This window comes from Hyposmocoma kahamanoa, unplaced genomic scaffold, assembly GCF_003589595.1.
Source record: "Hyposmocoma kahamanoa isolate Upper Pololo Valley unplaced genomic scaffold, ASM358959v1 100021, whole genome shotgun sequence".
In the NCBI taxonomy this organism is placed as follows: domain Eukaryota; kingdom Metazoa; phylum Arthropoda; class Insecta; order Lepidoptera; family Cosmopterigidae; genus Hyposmocoma; species Hyposmocoma kahamanoa.
In genome coordinates this window covers 2,525,762-2,544,247 of record NW_020653200.1, presented here as the reverse complement: position 1 = coordinate 2,544,247, position 18,486 = coordinate 2,525,762, and the positions used below count along the sequence as shown (strand labels likewise).

Genomic DNA, 18,486 nt, shown 5'->3' with positions numbered 1-18,486 from the left:
ACATCAAGATCACGGTTGGTCCGCAGTCTAAGCATTGCTAGCTTTACAAAGAAAACTATTTTGTCTGTATAATTAGGGAACTTGGAGTTTAAAGGATAGTCTTGTACTCGATTTACCTATTGTGATTTTCATGTGTGCTACAATACAATTCACCCAACTCCTGAAAAATGCTTCCAAAAACAAGTTAATAAAGGAAGCACAATGTGGACAGCTAGTCAAAATCGTGCACGTATCTTGAACCTACATTTGTAACAACCAATTACGAATTATAGTAAGAATCAGAGAGATTTTAATTAGTCGCCTAAAGTATTGAGCTGACCTGATTGAAATGAGGGTCGAATCCTGGTAAGTACGGCTTGATAAGTCGGGTCACAAACATCGGAGGTAGTCGGACGTCGGAGTGTATTTTCACCACTGCCTCTGGAATTCCTTGTGACTGTTATGAATAAATCTATTCATTTTATTCCATTAACAAAAATAACAGTTGGTAAAATTTTAAGTAACACATACATACACATCTAGATATCTGACGGAAAAGTGCGAAAACAAACAACAAAACTTAAAAAAACTTAATGCTACCTACCAAGTTAATTCACAAACAATGTTAAAAGTTAATTCACAAACATATTTACATCCATACCTGTTGGTATGGATGTAAATATGAGGAAAACCACTTACTAGAGATGCTGGGTAATAGTGCGAAAATAAAGAACTGTGGCCCAAAGTTCCATCCATATCATCCAATACCAAGTGTCTTGTAGGCGTTTGAGAGACGACGTTTTCATCATGTTGAGCCTCTTGAGGTGCTGCAATTGTCTTCATATTAATAATGAGCCCTATCGGTGGGGTTACGGAGTGTGCTTACGCTCTTCGGTGGCACAGCGGTTAGTGAGGTGGGCGCTTGGTGAGGTGGTTCCGGGTGCCGGGGCCAATTTAGAAAACGAATATTTCTAGGTTGATTCTGGTCGGGTATTCTAGGTATTGCCCTCAGAGAGATCGTTATTTTTTTAGTTACATATATTTGCATGCCAGCCTTATTGTAGCAAAAAAATAATTTTCACCGCAAATTATGATCAAACCCCACATGCCAATTTTCAGTAGGATTATAGCAATTTTTTATCTATGGCCAAAAACGCTTGTATGGCGGCCATATTGAATAATGGCGAAATATTAATTTTGACTCATTGACTTACAAATAAATGGACGACGGGTCTAATACAAAAACCACGAAAAAAATGTCCCAAGTCAACCTATTCGAAATTTAAATTGAAATGTCATCGCAGTATCGCGCTGTCAGTCGAACAAATGAAGACTAAAGCGGAGTTTGGCGCTCTGTATACGATTTTAGCGCCTTACAAGTGCGGACACTTTTTAGCGCGGACCCGACGTCCATATAATTGTAAGTCAATGTTTTGACTGCAAATTATTATCAAACACCTGTAGAGACCCCGACATGCCGATTTTCAGTCGGGTTAGAGCAAATTTTTATCTGCTACCAACGAGCGCTGGTACGGCGGCCATCTTGTTTATTTGAATTTCAAACATTTTTTACTGTGCACTCAGCGGATATTGGCAAGTTTTTGCAGGCCGTTGTTGATCACTCTTTCATATTTTCCACATTCAGGTCATCTCATATTTGATTGGAACCTATCCACATACTCCACCATATCGGGAAGTATGCGTTCTCTTTGCATCAGTGAGTAAGAACTTTTAGCTTTACCTATATGTATACCTATATAATATATCTCAATTTGTTACGCTTTCACAACCGACTTTAATACACATAAACCAACTCACTTTCTGAAGAAGCTAAGTCTGTTACAAAGGACACAAATGACAACGTAAAGCAAAATGTGGCTTGCATTTTAAAATCTCACACTGCTGTCTACGTTAAACGACGAAACATTACTGTCCGGCGAATACCCATTATCAAGTGAACATGTCGGTAACTGTATGTATCTTAAAAATAACACACTAATTCCATGGAAAAATAGTTACCTCCGCAAGGTAGTACGTCGGCCTTATGCACAATAATGTTATGGGTGTCATTTATCACAATTCGTAGAAAAAAACACACCTCGAACAACATATCGGTAATTGCACTTCAGTGAAATCGCCCTCTGTGCGTGTATATTCAGTTGCGACACTTACTCAATTTGCAGCTAATGACACAGGAAAGACACAGGATTCATCTAATAATATTTATATTATTATTTTTCCTATATCATTTCAAAACCAAAAACAAACTATTGTTTACTTCGAGTAAACAATAGTTTCCACAACACGTCATTATAAATGTAAAGCTACAAATCTTGATCCACTTAGAAAAATGGAACGCATACTTCTCGATATGGTGCAAAAAATATTTCGCCCGTTTGCCAGAGCATGTGTTATCAAAAACATCGAGATATATAGATAACACGTTGTTCTGGTAAACGGGCGATTTATACCCTTGCGAGGCGGCTGATCAAAGGCCTACAAAAACTACAATATATGGAGGGGATATTTGTGCACGTTTATGAGGTACATCCTGGGCAATTTCCGCCAGAAGTATATACGAAATTCAAATAAACAAGATGGCCGCCATAAATTTCAAAGTCTTCTATCACGGGAATTATTAGAGATAGTTAGGAGGTGCTGGAAGGAATGTCATAGAGAATAATAGTGGTCAACTGCCTGTGTCAAAAAAAAAATTCGAGATGGCGAACCCAAAATGGCGACCGAAGAAAAACTTGCTTCGATCTTGTCTTTAGGAGTCCTTAATCACAATTTGGGGTTAAAAGTTTCTTTTCGCCATGTTTTAATATTGCTGCCATACAAGCGGTTTTTTCGTTAAAAGATGCTGCCGAAAGAGACTTGCTTTGATTCAGCTGAAAATTGGCATTTGGAGGATTTTAAAGTGCCGGATAATATTACATTTGTGGTCAAAATTGGATTTTCGTCATTTTCAAATATGACCGCCATAGGCGCGTTCGTTGGCGGCTGAAAAAAATTTGCCCTGATCCCGTTGAAAATTGGCATGCGTATTTAAGTTTCTTTTTGCCATTTTCAATATGTCTGCCATACAAACATTTTTGACGGCAGATAAAAATTTGCTCTAATTCGATTGAAAAAACGACATGTGGGGTTCTCTATGGGTGTTTAATAATAATGTGCGGTCAAAATTTGCTTTTTGCCATTTTTCAATACGGCCGCCATTAAAGAACTATGTTATTTTTTTCAAATAAAGTCATAAGTGCCGAGGCCGCAGGCCGAGATCCAGCTGAGGGCGAAGCCCGAAGCGTCCGCACGCCATCATATGTAGGTAGTATATGGAGGCTATATTACGAGTACAAGATCTCACAATTGTTCAAAATGTAAGGCATACTTCTTCACTTTCAATCTTATAGCGTTGTTGTATCTCGACCGTCTCTCAGTTATATTTTTTTATTGGAAGCTATGCCAGAGAGAAGTATTTTAGGGGAAAAAAATGCCAGACAATCACACCAAATTTCTAGTTTGAAATTGAGGAATTTATTGTACCATGAATACCAGAATAACGATAACTCAGGGCAATACCCAGACCAGAACCAATTTAGAAATGTTCGTTTCATAAATAGGCTCAAATCTGGAATCAAATCTAGAGCCTCCTCATCAAGCGCCCATATTACTATTCGCTGTGCCACCAAAGAGTATAAGCACACCCCATAATCTTAACCCGACCACGCGCGGCAGACCAAGCCCGACCCCACCGTAGGTGCAGTATAGGGATCGTATAAATATACACATACAAATACTAGGATTATTATTTGGTACCTTAGGTCGGTGTAGTGAAACTGAGGCTGCTTGATTGATTGTCTAGAGTCATTTTAGTCAGAGTAATGCAAGTACGTTGGAGAGGATAGGTTGGCGTACTGTAGCCGCTCGCAGGGCGGGCGGTCGCAGGGGCGGTGCTGCTCCTCGCGCTCGCCGGGCGCGCAGCGCCCTGCCAAGCACACCCGCTTCCGAGAGATTATACCAGGGCCGCATGTTACCGAGCAGTCGCCCCATTTACTCCACCGGCTCCAAACTTTACGGTGCCTCAGTATCTCCTCGTCTTTGCTGTGGTCACCTATTAAATCCACACCGCCTGTCACGTTATTATTAACAATATTTATGTTCGAGATAGACTTAAGGCATAGCTATGTATTGATAGCTATTGAGGGGTTCAGCGAGTTTCAGCACGACATTCACTTTTTGCACGGTCAAACTAGGTACCGCATTTTGCTAAGTTTTTTGATGTGACACTACGTCTAACTGAATATAATTAGAAACACATTCACTGACACCTTGATACTAGTTAGTCCAGTACCATTCATTAATTATGAATTTTATAATGCGTACACTTTAGCAATAGGTACCTGGTGTTATAGTATCATCGACATTTATATTTTTCAAACGCAAAGTCGCAGGCATCAGATGCGATTGAAAGGTCTTGGACAGTGTAGGCGTGACCGTTTGAACTGTTGGTTTGTGGTCTGTTTCATGAAGCAAATTCACGATTTGTGCCGAGTCTAGCATTGGTCTGTCTTCTTTCATATCATAAATATCATATTGTTTCGACATACCACGTAATATAATGGCTAAAAATATGGTAAAACTTAACAGATAAAAATTAGTCAAAAACATGACAGCAGATATACGGAAATTGAATAAAATTCTTATTCTGCCATTCAAGCTTTGAAGCAGGATTTAGAAATATATTTCGTAATTAAAATAACAACATTGTTTTCGTTTACGAGTAATGTACATAAATAATAATGTTTATAATACAGTAGGTACTCTGTGTCAATGATATTATACTGTTATTAATGATAGTCTCAGAGAGAAACACAACGATACCTATCAAAGTCTTTGGAGAAACATTATAAAGAAAATAGACCAAAAACAAAGACTTAGTACTCTACGTTACATCGTTGACGTCGAAGAATACATAAAGATAAGGTAGGCAGAATATATACCACCGAAAGAAAAAAAATGTGGTCTGTGGTATATACATAAAGGTACTCACGACTATGGAAAAAACTAAGTATTGTACATATGTACCTACATACGTAAGCATAAGCAAAATAAAAAATAATGTACGGCTTAATGGTCGTATGGATAAACTTAACGCCTAAAGCAGCTGGCATTTACATCATGGTAGCCGAGATGACTTGATTTGGACGTTATTATTAGTTATTAATAGTATAACCAGAGTACTCGGTTTTCACGGGAGAATGTGTGGGACCACAAAACTAATTTAATTTATAAATTCGTTGCACAGATTGTTTTCAAAAAGAGAAATCTGCTGTCTTGATAAGAAAAAGATTAATGAATGAATGAAATATTCTTTATTGCACATAAAATTACAATTAAAATACAATACAATAGCTTAAGTTTAGTATAATAGTAGTAGTAAGCCAACGTGCAAGCAAAGGATAGTAGAGGACAGACGAAATTTAGGAGTTGAGAAAGTGATCCTTGACACGTTGTTTGAAGGCATCAAGAGAAGGGGATCGTCGAATCGATTCAGGGAGAGAATTCCACAATCTGATCGCAGAAATGGTAAAAGAGTTGGAATAAAAGTTACAGGTATGAGAGGGCAAGTTAAGTAAGAAAGCAAAAGAAAGTATCAGAGGAGCGAAGGGGACGACAGAGTGTAGAAGAGTGGAAAGTAAAGCGATCTTTAAGATAAGAAGGCGTAAAGGGATAGAACAGAATTGAATAGAGAAATGAAAGGATATAAAGATCTCTACGCCGATGGATGGGCAGCCATTTAATTTGTGCGCGAAATTGGGAGACATGGTCAAATTTGCGTAGTCCGAAGATGAACCTAACACACATATTTTGGAGCCGTTCCAATTTATTGAGCAGAGTTACTGACAAATCTGTAGCAAACATCTGCATAGTCCAGTATCGGGTGGAGAATGTTCTGGGCCAGAGTAATTTTAGTAAGTTTTAGTCGGCAAAAAGTTTTTAAGCCTTCTCAGAGAGAAATGCGCACCAAACACCTTTCTGCTAACCTCAGCAACGTGCGGCTTCCAAGTCAGACATTTATCAAAAATTACCCCCAAATTCCTGACTGTATCCAAATAAAAAATACAGACACCATCGAAAACCACAGGGGGTAAGGAGTTTAGATTTAAACGAGAATTGAACCAAGTGCTACCTATAATAATCGATTGTGTTTTGGATGGGTTAACTTTAAGGCCAAAGGACTGACTCCATTGACGAATGGATTCAAGGTCCACATTGGTAGTATTAATGGCATGTGGTAAGTCTTGAACAGACGACTGGGTGTAAATCTGGAGGTCATGAGCATAAAGATGATAAGAAGAAGTGAGGGATTGCGTGATTGAGTTAATAAATAAAGAAAATAAGAGAGGAGAAAGGACGCCACCCTGCGGAATTCCGGCGGAAATATCGCACCACATAGAGAAAGAATTCTCATTGCGTACACACTGCCGACGTCCACAGAGGTAGCTTCGAAACCAATCAATAACTGCTGGAGATATGTTAAGAGTACGCAATACCTCCAATAATAGGTCAAAGTCAACACCATTGAAGGCATTACTGAAGTCAAGGAGTGTCAGCACAGTCAATTATTGATTTTCCATACCCAAACGGATGTCATCAGTGATTTTCGTGAGTGCAGTAGTCGTATTATGACCAATGCGGAAACCAGACTGGAGAAGATTGAAAAGGTTGTTCCTGTTTACGAAATTAGTCAACTGACAATGAACAAGCTTTTCTAGGACTTTCGACATGAAAGGAAGAATTGAAATAGGACGGTAGTCTGAAGGAAAGAAGATTGGTTTGGTTTTATTCGGTAGTGGAATGACATAAGCGTCTTTCCAGTCAGAGGGGAAAACACAGGTAGAGACAAATTTATGAAGGATTGTAGTAATGACGGGAGTGAGGAGATCGAGGAGGGGAATGATCATATTACGACTAATGCAATCACTGCCTACAGCATTGGAAACGATAGCTAAAACGTTAAATAATGTTAATGTTAATTAATGTTGTGTTTGTTTACTTGCTTTGCCGGTCATTCAAGTATTCCGGGCAATGAGTGTGCCTACAGAACAATAAATAGGTACCTACAGTAGAAATGGTTTGTTAGCGTCCGACACGTCTCGTCTCGAAAGACCTACTTGAGTTCAGTCCGCACTTTTCGCTTTGTATGGTATGGTTGTGTCATTCTGTTGCGCAAATCCTCTGAAATCGCAGAAAAATGCCTCATTGTGCTGTTTTGGAGTGCAAAATGACAGCCGCACCAAAACTATTACCTGTAGTAGTACTTCAATCATCGGTAAGTATTTTTTAATAATTTTTTTTTTAAATTAATTTTCTGTTTATGGAAGTAATTCACACGTTAATCGCGCGCGTGGCGGTCATGCCGGTGCTAGCTCGCCCGTGGGCGCTTGTTCGGATTCGCCGCGAGTCGGTTAACTTCAAAGGCGCGAGCTTTTGCTCCACGCGCCGTGGGAAGAGGGCCGCTTGAGCGCGCCTGAGGCGGCCTGTATGCGATTTGCCACGGCCCGCTTTTAAAAGGCAAAACGGGCGTACTGGCGCCACAGTCATATCCGCTCGGCCTCGGGCCGACACACGTGGTGGTGGGTATTCGAGTGTGTATCGAGAGCTTGTCTGGCCTGGCTAAATTGACCCTATCTATCGACCCAAGAGATAGGGTTTTCCGGAGAAACTACGGGCTCGACGGCAACACCAGGGTACGGCGAGCGTCCGGGCCAAGCCCTCCGCCAGTGATACGTCTTCACGGGCGTCTCTGGCGGACCAGGACTTGAGTATGGACTCGCCGGGGTTTGTGGTTAGCTGCAGGGACGAACACGTTCGTGCCCCGGTAGATGGTGACCGGGGCGTTCGTTCCGCGCGCAGCTAGCGCGTCTTAGTAGCGGTCTAGTTGAGGGCCTGAGACGAGGAGACGCGCGGGATACGTGTGTTGCCCTTTAAGTCGGTGGCTATGTCCGACATTGTCGCAGGACACTGCCACTTGGCATCTCCGGCACTAGCCCGGAGAGCTAGTAGAGCATAAACTAGACATCTTCCGGTCCCTCCGGCCGCATAGGAATTTGGGGACTGGAGAGACGCCGTTCATTCGGCGCCGGGAAGTGAGCGTGACTTACAGCTCCGCCACCAATGAGGAAATTTGGTAGTCATAGGGAGGGTACTGTACGTGCACCCGGGGCGGCTCACCTAAGGAACTAGCCTTAATGAGAACCGGATGAAGTGCGTGCAAACGTGCTGATCCATCCGAGGTTAGGACCTGACTCAGACGTCCCTGAGCAAGTTCGCTTGCACAAGTCTTAGTGCCCTTCCCACATAACCAAGAGGTTGATACGGAGGGGCACTATAAACAAAACTTATGTAGAAAGATATGGGACTGGCCTGTCTAAAATGGGCCGGGGGAAGCATTCATTGTCCGTGGTCCAACTGCGTAGTCCAACTAGTAGCACCAAGGGCAATGTTTTTATCCCGTTGTTCTTCTAACAGTAGGGCTACGGGCAATATTGTATGGGCATTGGACCTACTGGTCGGTTAGTACAGTCACCGTCAATATTAATAATGTTAATGGTTCTGAGCTAACTACAATTGTTCTCTGGGATGATCCCTGTGACAGTTCATAAAAAATTAACGAATAAAACATTTTATTTTATTTATTTACATTTATAAAAATCGCAAGATATATATATATATCTTGTAATAATACATATATATATATATATTATTACAAGATATATAATCTTGTAATAACGTGCACTGTTTAATGTACTTTACGAATTATTTTTGTAAGTATCGCTTTTGGTGAAAATATTACATGGTGCGTCCAATCACTGAAGAGCGCCTCAGCTGGCTTTAAAACCCAAGGTCATATCTACTTTGGAATAAGCGACGGATCAGGCCAGCAAACTCGGTCTAGGGAGAATAAAACTATAAATTTTAAGTATTCTAGTTACCAGGGCAACATACCAACCTCGCCTGCACGCGGTGTATCCGGCACATAGCGAAAGGGGCGCTGGTCACACTTTAAACAGAGCATTCCCAAGGAGGGTTGACGTCAGGCAAGCGGCCGGTCATAAAACACCATGCTAAATCCGTAACAACGCGTAGTCACATAAAACGTATTGTGCCGACCCCACCTATCGTGGGATAAGGACAGGAAGAAGATTAGTTGCGCTAACTTTTGTAATAAGTTGCCATGATAGTCTATATATTTTTTATTTTGCCTTGAAATGATTTTAGTTAACAATTTCAAGAAAAAATTAAAATATAATTATTTTTTATGCAGGCGAGGTAGGTATGTGGCCCAGGTAACTGGAATACTTAGAATTTATAGTCTTATTTCCCCTAGACCGAGTTTGCTGGCCTGATCAGTCGCCATTCCAAAGTAGATATAACGTTGGGTTTTAAAGCCAGCTGCGACTCTCTTTTGTGACTGCACGCACCATATAATATTTTCATTTAAAAGCAATACGTACAAAAATAATTCATAAAATACATTAAACAGTGCACGTTATTACAAGATTATATCTTGCGATTTTTTATGAACTGTCACAGGGATCATCCTAGAGAACAATGTAGTAACCGATCAGTAGGTCCAATGCCCATACAATATTGCCCGTAGACCTACTGGTAGAACAACGGGCAAAAAACTTTGCCCTTGGTCCAACAAGTTGACCTACGCAGTTGGACTACGGGCTGATCTAAATTCTAATCGAAATTTTAAAACTTGGAATTTCCGTCATTAGCGTAGTCGGAAGTAAAAAAACAATGCAAATTTGTTTCATAACATTCAATGGCTAAGACCTTGAGATATGCATATATACCTACATCTTTCTCACCTTCACTCTGTATTAAAGGTCGTTTTCAGATAATCTCAAAAAATGTGTCCCTTTCAATAACTTTTATATTATGACATGAATTATTTATTAAATATGACTGCTTGTTTTCATACTTTGTGTAACACGTAAAAAGAATACTTTACTACGCCACAGCAAATAAATGAAAATTTAAAAAGTGGGTAATTTCTCATTCATGGGAGCCGGTTACACGTCTCCCTAATTTTGAGAAAAGAATAAAAAAATTCAACACTCGTGGAAATCGCAATATTTCCCATTGAGGACAAACTCTAAGAACTTTCTCGTCGAATACATACCGTAACTTACCAATTTATTATAAACAAAATATGTTTTCTTGGGAATACAAAATGTGTTTAAATGTTTCTTTTCATTAGTGTGAATTCATTTAAAAGCCCCCTAATAACAAAAGTTCATACCGCATCACCTTCACCCATCGCCCTTCGCACATGCGAGAAGGGACTTCTGTCGGATTGGAGTATACACAGTGAAGTAACCTGGGCATCTCCGTTTTAGCAAAAAATCGACTTAAAATACTAATTTCAGCGCTAGTGTCTAATTCGTTCTCATTCATGTAAAGCAATCTATCTAAATAAGTATTAAGTAATAGTCTTATAAACTTTATTGTACGGAATTAGACAAAGGGAACTTTAAAATCCACGCACATTTATAACGGTCCAGCATATTTTACGGCCTTGACAACTAAAAATGTATCTTGTCGCTCTCATTCTTGTCTACTTTTAAGTCAAATAGTTACTTTAAGCCAAACATTTACTTTAAATATAACAGTTGTTAGATGGTGATAATGGTGGTGATGACGGTGGCGACGATAGTGACTGTAGTGGTGATGGTGACTATGTTGATGATGGTGAGGATGATGATTGTAGTGCTGATGACGATGTGAATGGTAATAATGCTGATGATTATGGTGATCATGATGATGATGATATATTGATGAACAATAAAGTTCATATGACATTAACAAAATACTTATTTAGATTTATTTATTTATTACATATGGGTAGATAGATGGCCTTACACGGATGAGAAGAATTTTGATACAAGAAGTGATATTAAAGAGATTCGGGCATCTTTAAGCATAGGCAAGAGTCAAATAAAATCAATACTACACAAACATTTGGGTGTGAAAAAGCCGTGTTCTCGGTGAAACCACACAATTTGAATAAGGCTCTAAAAACGGATAGCGTCACGTGGTGCAATGCCATGCTTCCCAGATTCATCGAAGGGGCGTCAAATTTGGTGTGGGACTTAGTAACAGACGATTAAACATGGATTTATAGTCACGATCCCAAAACAAAGCAGCAATCGAGCGTATGGGTCTTTCAAGATGAGCCGAAACCAACCAAAGTGGCGCGCGTGTGAAGTGCCTCTAAGCGGATGACTGCTTCTTTTTTCAATATAACTGGACACGTGGCTACTGTTGCTTTGGAGAATAGTTGTACTGTGAATAGTGATTGGTACACGACCATTTAACTGCGTGTTCGCATGTGGGTAGCCGAACGGTTACCATGCCGGACTGCCACGCAGAGGTTCCAAGTTCGATTCCCGGGCTGGGAGAAATAGTTATATGGCCTACATTTATTTCTCTCGTGAGTTTGGGTGTATTTTGTGGTTGTCTATGTGTGTGTCCATGGCACCCGCGATACAGGGTTTTCCTAGTGCGGGGCTTTGTTGAGCGTGTGCGTTATTTATTTATTTATTTGTTTGCCGGAAGTTATTGATAAACTCCGTAAAAATAACCGTGAACGCCGTGTTATCTTGCACCACGATAATGCCAGTTCTCATACGGCCAGATAGACAAATGAATTTTTGAAGGTGAATAACGTTGACCTTATGAGCCATCCCGCGCACAGTCCCGACCTGGCACCTTGTAACTTTTATTTATTTCCAAAAATTAAGAACCAGTTACGCGGTCATCGATTCTCATCACCTAAAGAGACTGTCGAGGAGTATGAAAAATATGTTTCAGAGATTGTCACGGAGGAGTGGCATAAATGTTTTCAAAATTGGTTCAATCGTATGAAAAAATGCATTACCGCTGACAGAGAATATTTTGAGAAACAATAAATTCATTTCTGACCATTTATAGTATATTTTTCTTATTCATTCCGGAAACTCATAGTGCGCCTCACGTAATACTTTCTCATTACTGTGCCGTCTTTCTCATTTATGTTTATGAGAAAGTCATTCGGGTTACTGCAATCTCATTCGTGTGATCTAAAATGTCGTTTTTTGTTGTATTTCACTTAAATATTTCTGTGATTTAATAATTATTCACATTGTTTGAACTCATTTGTACGTTTAAAGACCTTAAAAGCAAAAGAAAAAGGGTTTTACAAAAATCACTTCAAAAGTACCATAGAAATTCGGAAAGTGAAATTCACCGATATAAGCGTTTAGCGTTTCGAACTCAACAATGGAACGATGGCCGCACTCGCTTACATTTTCAATAAAAGCCGAGTTGTTTGTCTATTTATTTTATTTGAAAGCTTACAATTTTCTTCCACTTTCTTAATTAGACATTGTCCTTGGCTCAAACGTTGGCGAGGAGCCAAAAAATCAAAAAGAGATGATGTACTTAATAATGTAAACCTATACAGATTTTCGCCCGAAGTGCTGTAGTTCCTTACGCGTCTATTCCCCCTTAGATTCATTGTACTCTTTTGGAACTTTATTTTGTAACAAATAAGGCTTTCCCACCCAGGTGCGAAACACTCACAGTAAAATTAAGTTAACCTACATAAGTAGTGTGCTCATCGACAGTGTGCTTTCGATAGATCTATAGAAAGTACACTAATGCTAAGACTTATAAAAAGAAGTCTAACTTCGACTATTTAATAACATTAATTTAAAAAAAAACTCAAAAGTTCGTGGAACTACATCGATTTGACAAGTTTTATTGAAATCGGTTACCGAATATGTGTGAAACCGGACTCATCACATAGACGTGGAATATTTTCTTCAAATTTAAATGCGAACAATACTCAGGACTGAGACGGAAAGAGGGTTACTTAACCCTCTAAAAAAGAATCATTAAAATCGGTTCACGTTCTCGAGTAATCGCGTAACAACATACATACAAAAAAAATATTGAAACCTCCACCTTTTTTGAAATCGGTTATAACATTTTTTTTATAATACCAAGTGACGGAACGAACAAGTCGTGTGGCTGGTCGTAAGCGACACGTCTATCCATAACAGTTGCAGTGCCATTCAGAGCTTTAAATCGCAAAGATCTTATGGGCACTGCCACTGCGGCCGTCACGATGAGACATAAGTCCCAAGTGCCTGTAATTTCACCAACTGACAACTGGTAAGCTGAGCAAGGTTTTCATATTTACAAAAACGAACTTCCCTTTAGTTTAAGCAAGAAATTAAACTACAACGTCATTTCTAGCTTAAACTTAGGCAAAATTCATTTTGTAAATACAAAAAACTTGCTTTTTTTGCCAGCTTTGCTTAGTCAAAGACAAAGTTCGTTTTATAAATCTCAGCCTAAGACTAGACATGACTGTCATGACATGAAGTTGAAGCGGACCAGTGTACTTACACCATTAATTAACGAACATGTTGTTGAAAACAGCCGACACCGGTAACATGCTCGTAAAGTAACGGGGCCTTTAACAACTTTACCATAATTTTGATAAACGAACTATATAAATAATAATAATAATACAATCTTTTTCGCTAACCATGTTTCTTTTATGTGTGCAAACGAGCTAATTAAATGAGAACAACATACGCTAATATTTTTACATTACATAGCGATAATTTATTCATTGTGAAATAGTTATATAGAAGTAAGAGTGCACCTAACTAAGAGACGTACTTTTAAAGGCGGGCCTTATAGTCCTTAACGACAAATTATTATTAAAATTTTGAAGAAGAAAAAATGTTACAAGTTCATAGGTCTAAAAATAGCGAATTACACCTTAGAGCCAATAGGGCAGTTTATGTTCTAGATATAACAAAGCAGGACAGGTCCGTACTAAAAATACGACGTAAATAGGAGATTAAGTATATTTGTTGTGCAATGAGTAAGCGCAATTGCACCCAATAAAGTTGACAATTTTAACTCCTTGCTTCAACAAAAAAATAAGGGTTTGGCGAACTTAACTATTACAACTATATCCATGAACACATTTTATTCACATGTCTGCACATGCTATTTAATTAACAAATTATCTACTAAAAGAAATTTATTTCACCTAATGCCAAAAAGATATTGTGTCAATACCACAGACATATATCTAGATAGACGCCGCAAGTACAGCAATTTGTACGAAAACCAAGCGTGCCACATTTTTTGTACCCACTATGACGTCACAAGAACTATTTAGTGAAACCCTCCGCTCGCTCTAAATCGATTGATTGAACGGAATCTGTGCAAACGCGTATTCCATTCCATTAATCGATTCTAAATAGAATAATTTTTGTTCAAGTACTTGGTGATTACAAGTAGTCGTAATATTAATATCGTAGAAAAATACTAGAATAAGATAGTTAAAGTCCTTTATTTTGTTTTACTTGTTTAAAAAAAATATTGATTAGTTAAAAAAAATTAAGACTATAATTTTTAATCGACTTCAAATATTAAAATTATTGTCCTTCCAATAAAATGAGTTTATTATAATAACATCTTTTTGTAATAAAGATCTTATCGATTAACATAAATAATGAAAACGCACGTCATTATATGAACTTGCGACTGCCTCGATTAATTTTGCTAGATGGTTTTCTCTTGGTAATTGATCAAATTGATGAATGGCAAGACAAATCAAAATGTTACTACTGGCAAAATATGGTAAAATTTTATTAATCAAAAGAGGTTTACTTAATGACGGCCTCGTGTGAAACTTTTTATTTGTTGATTATATCCCGGATTTCTAACTCTGCTACTCTGCATATTTGGATATCATTTTAGGTGGGATAAACTAGACCGCCTTCGTCCTCGAAAGCAACGAACTCATACGTATGACCAACTCCAGGTTTTTGTAAAGACAGCGCAGTGTTAATTCTTTGCATTATATATTTTTTTGTATTACTCGTACTACATATCCGGCGATGTATGTAATTATTTGCTCATTATATTCGGACATTCGAGGCAACGTGCTGCAAAAATTATCGAAATTACAGATACTACTGATAATAGATACTACAAAACAGAAAAAAAAACGAAACGTTATAACAAAAGAGTTATACAGAATATTTTTATAATATTGCTAAGGCCACAATAACTTTCGTCTCTTTGTTTTCAAAATCGATCAGAATCGAGAACAGCGTTGCCTAACGTATACATAACTAAATGCATTATACAAAAGTGCTTTCGTTCGAGATTCATGGCGTATTAAGAAAGGATAACAAATATATCACACTAAGTACAAGCCGCAATGTATTACAAATCATGAGGCATAAGCTTGGTTGCATATTTGTTTTCTCGAAATTCGTACGAAACCAAAATAATTGTTTTTAAAATAAATTATGCATCTTCTGATTAAAAAATCATTAGCGCGTGGAAGGGAACGTCCCTGTTTACCCGTTTACCCACAGTTATGGTGCTTTTGCAGTTTATATGACACTATTATGCATTTTTCGCGTTTTCGACTGGTGTTTATCTACGATAACGGTCCAGCGCGTTCTGAAGTGTGGCAGCGGCAAGTGAGTGAATTTCACTTACTTTGGGCACGCGAAGTACGTACACTTGCGGCGTCTATCTAGATATCTTTGGTCAACACCAACATATACAAATAACAACAAGTTATATAGCTCATTCAAAGCATTTTGCAGTACAGAAATATAATATAAATTTATTGATTATATGTAGCTATAGCATTTACACAACGTATTACGTTACACACAAGGTCCCAAAAAGACCGTAAGTACATAAATCACATAATTGTAACGTTTTTATAAAAAAAAACCGGCCTCAAAAGTTCGTGGAATTACATCTATTTGCCAAGTTTTATTGAAATCGGTTACCAGAAAGTGCGAGACACCGGATTCATCCCCAAGTTTGCAACCCTTACAGGTGGAATATTTTCTTCAAATTTAAAGGGGGCTCTTTTCAACCAAAAAAGATTCATCAAACTCGGTTCACAAATGCCGTTATGAGTTATCGCGTAACATAAATACAAAAAAAGCAGTCGAATTTTACCGACTACCGGTAAAAACGAGTGTTCACGCCGACTTAGATATGGTTAGTTTATGTAAGCTGATATCAGCTGAACCCATTTTTTTTATTTCGTGTCATTTGTATTATTCAATTTACAATAGTTCAATTATTGTCTTTTCTTGTTTATTTTTTTATACAATAAATATATGCATTATTATTTTGCTTATTTTTTACGTATGCCAACGAAATAACATCCATTACAATTGTATTTGGATATGTACGTACGTCCGTCCTAAAGTACGGTAACTTCAGTGCGACTACATAAATATTTTATCGCCTATGCAAAATATGGTCAAATTTATTAAGCAATTAAGTAATTTTGTTTAAAAATGTAATAGTTTTTCGAATTAACATTCAATTTAATATTTTCGAAACCTAACAACCCCTTTAAAGTTTGTGGTCAACTACCTACCACCCCAAACCTGTGTCTGATACACAAGCCATAGAATCAAGCTTCCTTCGTACGAAATTTCTGAAGACCTTTTCAACTTTTATACGTCCTAAGCGGAGAGAGAGAGAGAGAGAGCTTCAGGTTCAGTGGTCTAATAATGATACCATAGTTCCCCAGGACTCTGTTTCATCTGTTTTTATGCTTCACATGAAGTATCTGGTCTCTTTATGTACGCCAATGAGATCACAGCTGTTAACAGATGTTTGGCAATACAAAAGCACAAAAAAGTGACGCTGCGAGCCGCCTTAAGTTGCCTGTTTATAGTCATTTTATCCTGCTCGTTTCGGTGAATGCGATGGAGTTTCACGATTTAATTACGTTTTCCCATCCCCGGGGAAGTAGACACGAGAGTGAATCTGACCTTAATGTTGTAGACCACCTGTATAAAAGTAAACATGACCCTTTTCAAGACTTAAGCGTATTCCGTCCTGGACTCCACGGGCACAGCTGTCTGGTGAGATTATTATCAAATGCTTGCACATACGCAGGGCATTTTACACTGTAATTAAAGTCATTCATATACGGGCCGTGTTCCGCATAAATGAGTTAACCCACAAAATGATAGTTTCGAGATATTGAGCATTAAAGATTTTTGGCAACTATTTGTCATTACTCATTTAATTAATGAAGTTCACAAGACAATTATATATCAAAGATTTATAATGAAGTAAGCATTACAATCAGTTTATTTTTTTATTTTTTTTTAAGTTAACAAACTTATGATTATGGTTTGTTTGAAAAAACAAATATACGCGATTTAAATCCGGAAAAATAGTTTCATTTTCCTCTGTGTAACAATCGCGAAAACCTAAGAACTCGTTATGATTAGTAATTAAATGAAAATGGTTTATGCAAAATTTGATATATAATAAAATTATTACTGTTATGTGTCAAGCGTGGTTAATACATTTTTGCTAAATACGGAAAAGTACTATAAAGTGTCACTTAATCCTTGCAAAACACTGAGAAATCACATTTTCATAGTGATCATGTATTAAACCAACCAAAAGTAGTTTTATTCAGTCAACGTGTTTTGTTTTCAATAATCAATAGCCCTTCTTCTTTGACCAGTAACAATCGGGGGTGCATGAAAGGAGCCTCCCTGCTTGACGTAACATTCCTTACTTTTACGAGATTTGATCGAGACATGTGCGTCGAGGGTCTACCTCTTCCCACGTTTAAGAGTCGTATTCCAGAACCCTACTCAATGCTCAAGTCAGGATCTGAGTATGATTTCAAGCACTGGAAATACGACCCTAATGGCAGGGACTTGAGCTTTGAGTAGAGTTCTTGAATACGACCCTGAATCTACTAACATCCATCCTTTCTATTCGACCACATAATCTTTCACTACACGACGCTCTCTTTCTTACTTTTTCGTAGTGGCGCGGCTGCAGCGTCATTGTGGCGCACTGTAGCGCTAAGTTGAAGACGCACTAACAGAGTACATACAATCTTATACTAACAGCATTTACCTTAATTTAATTCTTCTTCGGTCGCATTCAATAGCGGTCGTTGTGCTGGCGATCTTCTTGTGTATCTCACGCACCAATGAGCAGCTGCCACCGCGAGCAAGGGGGAAGTAATGGCTGAGAGCTTAGACATCGCTAAGGCTTTTGATCGGGTCTGCCACAAGGCACTTCTATCGAAGCTACCATTTTACGGGCTTCCAAAAGTCGCTGTGGACGGATTGTGCTCGGACACCATGCTCATTAACGCCGATGTTCCGCAAGGATCTATACTATCGCCAACATTGTTCATCCTGCATATCAATGATATGTGTTATTAATTAGTAACATTCATTGCTATACGGATGACAATACCAGTGATATACCTATTATACAGGTCGCACAAATATATACCAGCAAGTGGAACAAAACAGATTGCAACTTGTGTCCAAAATCGAGCAGGTCTCAGAAAGCGGTCGACAGAATCTTATCAAATTTAACAAGTGTGCGCGTTCACCG

The 18,486-nt window shown here is 38.4% G+C and overlaps 1 protein-coding gene across 1 annotated transcript in view; it reads right to left on the bottom strand.

Moving 5' to 3' along the window:
• Positions 1 to 2,017, bottom strand: part of LOC113228226 — an 8,234-nt gene extending 6,217 nt beyond the window's left edge. The window contains exons 1-3 of the mRNA XM_026461492.1: positions 1,999 to 2,017; positions 679 to 806; positions 320 to 436 (exon numbers count right to left, since the gene is read on the bottom strand). Coding sequence (XP_026317277.1) covers positions 320 to 436; positions 679 to 735 — 174 coding nt within the window. The 5' untranslated portion in view covers positions 736 to 806; positions 1,999 to 2,017. The remainder of the gene's footprint in view (positions 1 to 319; positions 437 to 678; positions 807 to 1,998) is intronic.
• Positions 2,018 to 18,486: the final 16,469 nt, after the last annotated feature.